The following is a 9,020-nucleotide window of genomic DNA, read 5'->3' as shown; positions in this document are numbered from 1 at the left end:
ACTTGCTAGTAAACAAGGAGAAAATCCAAAGTTGCAGCAGTATATGTGGAAACGAGCATGTCCTTTTTTTCTTTCTTGGAATTAATGGAAGAGGAAAAAATGATTGCATGGAATTATTACCATGCAATCAAATTAATTCAAGTTTAATTTGATTTAATTCATAATTTATATTGTCAGATCTTCTTTATATTTTCAATCACAAGTTTTAATTCATAATTATTTGTAGTTTTACTATAAACACTAAATCTCACTGGTTTTTAGAATTATGAAAAATTATAATGTAATGAGTTCTTTTAATGAAAATTAATATATTAAATGAAAATGATATTTTACTGGACAAAAATACCATTAAACAGTAATATTTTTTTTAATCTTCAAACAAGGCTCCAATTCTTTACTATAACCCCCAATATTATTATTAAATAGTTTAGGTATGTTCTTTAATGCCTGTGGGGATACTACACATTAATCACTAAATTAATAAAGTTGATCGATATAAAATTTGAATAAAAATTCAAAATATTTACTTTAATTTATAGTCTCAATATTATCTAAAAGACCCAAAATCATTAGGAGAATAATAATACATTAATACTAATAAAAGATAATTAAAATATATTTATATTAATGAAAAAAATTGGAGGTTAGGGGGGCAGATTATACACTCAACCATTGGATCCATCCTTGGCCTCCGCCTATGTTATTTGCCTAAACATGAGTTAGCGGCATTATAACTTTCCATTATTTTAAAAATCACCGCCATGGTGGGGGTTAATTATCAAAATAAAACTACATGACGGCTTATTGATTTTGGGTTGGGTTTATGATTTTTTTTTTCAAAAAAAAGAAAAAGAAAACATGCAAAACCTGGATTGTAAACTAATTACTACCATCAGCATCGATTCGCAATTGTATCAAATACATCACAAATATCTTTTAGGATGAGCAACCAGAATATCATTTCATTTAAACTAAAAAATTTAGAACTTTACACAGAAACCAAATGAAAGTGTGATTTGAGCTCGATCGAACTAATATAACTCATTACCTCAAATTTGATTGGTGGAAACTATTTTTCTTTATAACGTGTTTAAATATATACAATAAAGTATATTTCAATGTTATTTTAAAATAAGTGAAATTTGGTAACGAATGATATAGTTAACGTCTTAATTCAAATTTTGATATTGCCCATCATCTTCCATCTTACTGCACTGAGATTTACTTTCAATTGAGCTTGAATTACATTTTTAAACTCACCATAGTCTTAATTGTGAGTTGCTTACTCAGCCCTAATTCACTCCAAATCATTGGTTAAGCTTTGAATTTGAACTTTTCTTAATTATTTATGTTGAGTATGAATAAAATTTGTCAAAACTCAGTCTGTCATTGGCAAAAACCTAGTCCTAACCTCCTTCCGCTAGCCATCGAGGTGGCAGGATTGAGACCCACACCTTTGAGTTCGGTGTTTGAAACATAATATCACAAATAGATACTAATATCTTAGACTTGTCAAAATGTGATTAGAACTTATATACCAACTATTAGTGTATTTTAATATTTGAACATTAGTAATTATATGTGGAGTAAATATATCACGGGATAAGGTATGTACCTTGAATAGAGAAATGTATCTATATTTAGATGAGTCCTTATTTCTTGTATCACATTAATTCATGAGACATTTATATGAGGGTAACTTGATTTTGAATTTTTACTTAGTTTATTTTAGATACATCCTATTTATTTGGTACATGGGTAACGAAAGATCTAGTATGCCTATATATAAACCCACATAGTCTTAACTCCAGAGAATATAGTTTTACAATACATATCAACACCTTCACATTATCCTCGTCATCGTTCGATTCTAAGGAGTTTAATAACAAAAGAAATGTGTCCTTCTGTGGAGTTTTGGACTTTCTTTCTGTTTATAAGTTAAGATGGAAAATCCTTAAAAGAGGGAAATATTTGTGTCTCAACCGTATTGCAAATTATGTTTGTTTGATTTGTATTTAAATTTTTTTTTTATATTTGTACTATATTTTCTAGCACCAACCAACATACTAATTAATACACCCTAGTACCTTATTTTATTTTATTTTATTTACTTTCCAGCAATCTGTACAAGTTCAACACCGACATCAAATTAACGAGAAATTACACAGGAAATTTCTCTCTCCATGTGTCAGTGTGTCTTTTTTTCTTAATTATACATTTATTGAAAATAGGCTGCTCTCTGATATTAATAAATATGGGAGTATTGAGGGTTCAATTCCATATAAATACACTCACGGAACCAGCGGTACCTGTGGATGGTGAGAATTTACGCTGTGAGCCAACGGGGACCATTGATGGTGAGAGTTCGCTCTGTGAGCCAATCAGAGCCGGCTTTTCACAATATGGGGCCCTAGGCGAATGATTTAATCAATGACTCTTAATATTTTTTTTAATTTTTATTTTTATTTGAAATTAATTTTTCTTACGTTTTCCCCACGAGCATGTGGTATACATAAGGATGGAGACAGACAGAAGCATGTTGATAGCCTGCTTATATGTTCATGATCTGATCTTCACCAGCAGCAATTCAAAGATGTTTGCCGCTTTCAAGAGGAGCATGGTAAAAGAGTTTGAAATGAAGGATATTGGCTAGATGGCTCATTTTATTGGCATAGAAGTCATGCAAAGAGAGAAGGGAATCTTGATCTTCCTGAGCCACTATGCAAAAGAAGTACTGAAGAAGTTTGGGATGGACAAATGCAATCCCGTAACAACTCCAGTTGAAATGAGATTGGAGTTGAGAAAGAATGATCAATGAGATGTTGATCCCACATATTTCAAGAGTCTAGTTGAAAGTGTGAGGTATTTGACGTGCACTAGATCAGACATACTCTATGGAGTTGGACTTGTCAGCAGATACATGGAGACTCCTGATCAGTCCCATCTGAATACAGCGAAGAGGATACTCCGTTTTGTCAAGGATACCATCACTGATGGTATGTTTTATTCATCAAGAGGTGATTGCAAACTTATTGGTTATTCAGGAAATGATTGGAGAAGAGATCTTGATGAAAGAAAAAACACGACGGGATTCACATTTTTCATGGGAGATACGACATTTACATGGTCTTCGAAGAAGCAACCCATCGTAACGCTATCATCATGTGAAGCTGAGTATGTTGCTATCAGTTAAGCAGTTTGTCATGGTATATGGATTAGAAATGTACTGAAGTATCTGAGATATCTTCAAGATAACCCCACAAAAGTCTACATCGAGAATCAATTAGCAATTACACTTGCGAAGAATATAGTAATCCATGAAAGAAGCAAGCATATTGATACTCGGTATCATTTTATCAAGGAGTATCTCAAGAAGAAAGAAGTGGAGTTGATATCTTGGATAATGTATGATCACATTGTTGAAATTTTCACGAAGCCACTCAGACACGATATTTTTGCAAGATTGAAGACAATACTCGGAATGACAAAGCCATGAGAGTCAAGTTTAAGGGGAGGGGGGGTGATGTTGAAGATTAAAACTAAACTTGACAGTGGCGGCAAAATTTGATGGCGGCAGCTCCGCCAACCATTGCCCACTGTTGTTGAATTGCAGTGGAGAGTAGGCAACCTACCTTCACTAACCAACTTACTTGTTTGAATTTAATCCTATCTACCATTCATCCTTTACTATAAATAGAAGTGTGTGTGTGTGTGTGTAATGTAATGTGTGGGTTAGAGTGGGTGAATAACCAGTGAGTGAGAGATTTCTATTGAAAGTTTCCTCTGTAATTTATTTTCAATTTATTATTGAAATCAATTGAGTGTATTTATGTGCAATACTCACTGAGTTTCAATTACAACCAGTGATTGAGTGAGTCTCCTCCACCCATCAATTGGATGAGAACTATCTAGATTGCTTTGTCAAACATAACGTGGAGAGTAACCGGTGATAAATGGGGTAAAAAATGAATACAAGCCTTTAAATAATATAGAACGACCTCCCTCTCTTTCCATTTTTCTTTTCTATTGCTTTGCTTGAGCCCAGCAAAATGCACGCAATCTTTGGTATTTGCATTAACCTTGTATTTGGAAGTAATTTTGAATTTGAATTTGCGCCGACTTTAACAAAATGTGACATAAAACTATATTAAATGTTGTCTAAATTCACTTAAATCGAAATCTAAAAAATTCGAAACATATGCTCTTCGATGCAACCTAAAAAAATTTGAGATTTTGAGGAGGCCACTTTCTTGAAAAGTGCCTTATTTTCAGGCTTTACGTTTGAATAGGGCTTTTTGTTGGTTGGGCAATAAATTTGAGCACTCAAATTACACTTGAAAAAAATATCCCTTTCGCATTAATTATTTCAATAATGATTTGAAACCACCATTACTTGAAGTATACATAATTAATTAGTTAGAGGAAATACTTTTGACGTACCAAACGCCTTTTAATTTATAAGCGTGCCACGGCCTGTTGGGCAGCAACTGATCACCCACAGTGGTTGTGGCTATTTAACAAGCAGTAAACAGGGAAAATTAAACACAACGTGGACCACAATGTGGAGAAAATATACAGGGACTCTTTTTTTAATGTGTCTGTGTGCCTATTTTCTTAATTATACACTTATTAAAAGCAAATCATTCTTTGATATTAATGAATGCATGATCAATTTGTCACATGTTTGACATTAAGAAAATAGAGGGAGAGGTCCCTGTATAATTTCTCAGCATCCACAGTAGCCACTAATTGATTGGCAGAAAAGTAAATTTAGCATCTTAAATAATTAATGCATGCAATCATATAACACTCATATTTTCTTAAAACTTGCTTTTGGGAGCATCGATTTAGGATCTTACATTTGATTTTGGTAGATTTGGACAAGTTTTAATTCAATTTTATATTATATCATATTCAAATCAAATTAGTGTAAATTGAAACCTAGGCCGCTTCAAACTTAGGGTAAACAAATTTCGGGTTCTGACACGGCCACCTTCTTGAAGAATGCCTTCTTTCCAAGTTTCATTTACGTTTGAACATGGTGTTTTGTTGACTAAGCAGCAAATAACATACCAATACATTTATAAATTTCCTCTGTTGGCCAGAGTATCTCACCGATAACGCATTGTTGGCACTGTGCACTTGCTAGTAAACAAGGAGAAAATCAAAAGTTGCAGCAGTATATGTGGAAACGAGCACGTCCTTTTTTTCTTTCTTGGAATTAATGGAAGAGGAAAAAATGATTGCATGGAATTATTACCATGCAATAAAATTAATTTATCTTTCATATTAATTATCTTATTGATTCGAAACCACCGCTATCCGAATTAATTTATAATTAATAAATTTGAAATATTTTTTTATGGGCACGAAATTCTTACTTGAATGGTTCAGATCCCAATTAATTTCAGATATTACATTTGACTGACACCTTTTAATTTGCAGATTTGTGTCCACGAATATATTAATAAGCATGCCTCTATTCTCGTGGCTATTTAATCGAGAGCGAATAGGGAAAACCACAAAGCCACAACATGAGTCCCTTCAAGAGCTCCCTGCTGGCACTCGTCCTCCTTGCGCTTTCCATGCACGGCTTCCCCCATGTCGTCCGTGCCAAGATCCATGTAAATGTGACAGATAGCTTGGGCGCAGCCTCAGACCCGATGACGCTTCACTGCCAATCAAAAGACAACGACTTGGGGCCACATAACCTCTCCGACGGACAGTTCTTCTCCTGGCATTTTGAACTGAACTTTTGGGGCACAACTCTCTTCTTCTGCAGGGTGGATTGGCAAGACAAGTTTCTGTATTTCAATGCGTATGATTACAAAAACCACCCCTTCCAATGCGACAATAATCTGTGCGATTGGCACGTACAACCTGATGGAGCCTACTTCCTCCCCGCCGGCATCGATCACTACGTTCTAGAGGTTTCCTGGACCCAAAAATGATTTGTGAAAAGTATAGGTGCAATAATAATACCACCATCAAGTAGGTTTTTTGGTAGAGTGAATAAAGATAAAGCTAAGGATTACCGTACCCAGTGCGCAATATTGTCATGATAGTTTGATTTCTCTTACTTTTGAAGGCATGTCGACCTTCTCCTCGTTCAAATGGTTTCACTCAGCATATCTCTTTTGTGGTTCCTCTTAGAGCTAGTTGACTTAAAATTGTAGCCCAGAAAGAATTGAAAAATTTTATGTTATTCATTAGTAATTGTCAGATCTTCCTTTATATTTTCAAATCACTCAAATAAAGCAATCCTAACTTGTGCACAGGCAGTTCCCACAGTTTGATTTTAAAATCCACAAGGCTGGTTGGGTTTTGAGTAAAATAATTGTGAATATAATTGGGCCAATCTTCAAAATCAAAGGCTGAACCTGGGCCGTGCTAAAGAGTGAGACCGAATTGGGCCTGAGTTTCAAATGTCTTAAAGGCCCAATGAGGCGGACTTAATTTGGGCCCAATTCTCGGAGCTAAAGTCCAATCGGACCACATTCCAACCTCACATGCAGGCTGCAGAGAGCCACCACACACACTTGCAACTCTCTCGACGCATATTCCACGAGGGAGAAGTTGGCCGTACCAAATTGGTAAACTGGAAAGATCCACCAATGCATAGAAAATCATCTTAGCAAGCTGATTTGGAAAACACTCATTTCTGAATTTGCTTTCCCCTTTCATCACTAGGACATTGTGATTTGGCAAAAAAGGAAAAAGAAAAGGAATGAACTTAGGAGGAAATGGGAAATTGACATGTGGTACTTTAATGCGAAGAACGCCTAAGAGAGAATATCACCTATGTTAGACTATTGTTTTTAATAGATTTAGGTGCGTAACATATGAGGATGGGTGTTATTAAAGGAGTACGTGTACTCATTATGTCAAGCCTCTTGTCAAAGATTTTTTTTAATTGTATTCTATTTCAAGAGGGGCGCCTTGTGAAATAAGGATTGGGAATTGTAGAACTTGTAAAAAAGAGGGAGGAAAACAAAATGATAAAGGGGCACAGATTAAATGAGGGAGAGATAAGATAGAGAAGCAGAATAGAAAGGGGGAGGGAGAGAGAGAGAGAGAGAGAGAGAGAGAGAGAGAGAGAGAGAGAGAGAGAGAGAGAGGTAGGGTTTATTTAGCATAAGGTCAAGTGTATTTTGTGTACAAAAAATAATTGGAGATTCATCACAAGATAGGTTGTACGCCTATATTTGGATGGGAGTAGCTTGGGAAACCCAGGACTGGCGGATGGTGGTGGCATCCTTAAAGACTAGACACGTTCTTTTATTTTTGGTTTTTTAAAACACTTTGGTTCTTTTTCTAATAATGAAGTTGAATTGAAAGCAGTGATGGAAGGAATAAAGTTTTGCAAACAATTGTGTCATACTAGTACTGATGTTTAATGTGATTCGAATATTGTAATAAATTGAATAAGATCCAGTAAATGTTCTTTATGGTATTTGTGAGATTTTGGGAGCAACTTATTGCTTTATTGGAGAGAGTAAATTTTTCTATAAAGCATTTGTATAGAGAAGGGAATAAAGTGACAGATGCTTTGGCTCAGTAAGGTGCCATAGGGAGGAATAATTTGTTTACAAATAGTAGCCAACTTCCTCAAGTTGTCAAAGGTTTGTATAGATTGGATAAAATAAACCAATGAGTGAGAGATTTCTATTGAGAGTTTCCTTTGTAATTTATTTCCAATTTATTATTAAAATCAATTGAATGTATTTATGTGTAATTCTCACTGAATTTCAATCACAACCACTGATTGAGTGGGTCCCTTTCACCCATCAATTGGATGAGAACTATCTAGATTGCTTTTTCAAACATAACGTGGAGAGTAATCGGTAATAAATGGGGTAAAAAATGAATAAATGGCTTTAAACAATATAGAACGGCCTCCCTCTCTTCCAATTTTTCTTTTCCATTGCTTTGCTTGAGCCCAGCAAAATGCATGCAACCTTTGGTATTTGCATTAACCTTGTATTTGGAAGTAATTTTGAATTTGAATTTGCGCCGACTTTAACAAAATGTGACATAAAACTATATTAAATGTTGTCTAAATTCACTTAAATCGAAATCTAAAAAATTTGTAACATATACTCTTCGATGCAACCTCAAAAAATTTCAGATTTTGAGGAGGCCACTTTCTTGAAAAATGCCTTATTTTCAGGCTTTACGTTTGAATAGGGCTTTTTGTTGGTTGGGCAATAAATTTGAGCACTCAAATTACACTTGAAGCAAATATCCCTTTTCGCATTAATTATTTCAATAATGATTTGGAACCACCATTACCTGAAGTATACATAATTAATTCGTTAGAGGAAATACTTTTGACGTACCCAACTCCTTTTAATTTATAGCTAAAAAAAAAAAAGCCTAAATATTTATAAGCATGCAACGGCCTGTTGGGCACCAACTGATCACCCACAGTGGTTGTGGCTATTTAACAAACAGTAAATAGGGAAAATTAAACACAACGTGGACCACAATGTGGAGAAAATATACAGGGGACTCTTTTTTCAATGTCTCCGGGTGCCTATTTTCTTAATTATACACTTATTAAAAGTAAATCACTCTTTGATATTAATGAATGCACGATCAATTTGCCACATGTTCGACATTAAGAAAGCGGAAGGAGAGGTTGCCTATATAATTTCTCAGCATCCACAGTAGCCACTAATTGATTGGTAGAAAAGTAAATGTAGCGTCTTAAATAATTAATGCATGCAATCATATAACACTTATATTTTCATTAAACCTGATCGATTTGGGATCTTAGATTTGATTTTGAGAGATTTGGACAAGTTTCAATTCAATTTTATATTATATTTTATTCAAATCAAATTAGTGTAAATTGAAACCTAGGCCTCTTCAAACTTAGGGTAAACAAATTTCTGGTTTGACACTGCACCTTCTTGAAGAATGCCTTATTTTCAAGTTTAATTTAAGTTTAAACAGGGTATCTCGTCGATGGCGCATTGTTGGCACTGTGCACTTGCTAGTAAACAAGGAGAAAATCC

General features: G+C 34.5%; 1 protein-coding gene across 1 annotated transcript; it reads left to right on the top strand.

The window, feature by feature from the left end:
• The first annotated feature begins 5,534 nt into the window (after window positions 1–5,534).
• On the top strand, window positions 5,535–6,163 carry LOC131151290 (S-protein homolog 5-like). The gene is made up of 2 exons (XM_058102546.1): window positions 5,535–5,930; window positions 6,089–6,163. The coding sequence occupies exons 1-2, from the start codon at window positions 5,535–5,537 to the stop codon at window positions 6,161–6,163; spliced, it is 471 nt and encodes a 156-aa protein (XP_057958529.1).
• Window positions 6,164–9,020: the final 2,857 nt, after the last annotated feature.

Source organism: Malania oleifera, chromosome 3 (genome assembly GCF_029873635.1).
Source record: "Malania oleifera isolate guangnan ecotype guangnan chromosome 3, ASM2987363v1, whole genome shotgun sequence".
Taxonomy (NCBI): domain Eukaryota; kingdom Viridiplantae; phylum Streptophyta; class Magnoliopsida; order Santalales; family Ximeniaceae; genus Malania; species Malania oleifera.
The sequence above is the reverse complement of the archived record's forward strand: the minus strand, read 5'-3'. Positions and strand labels throughout refer to the sequence as shown.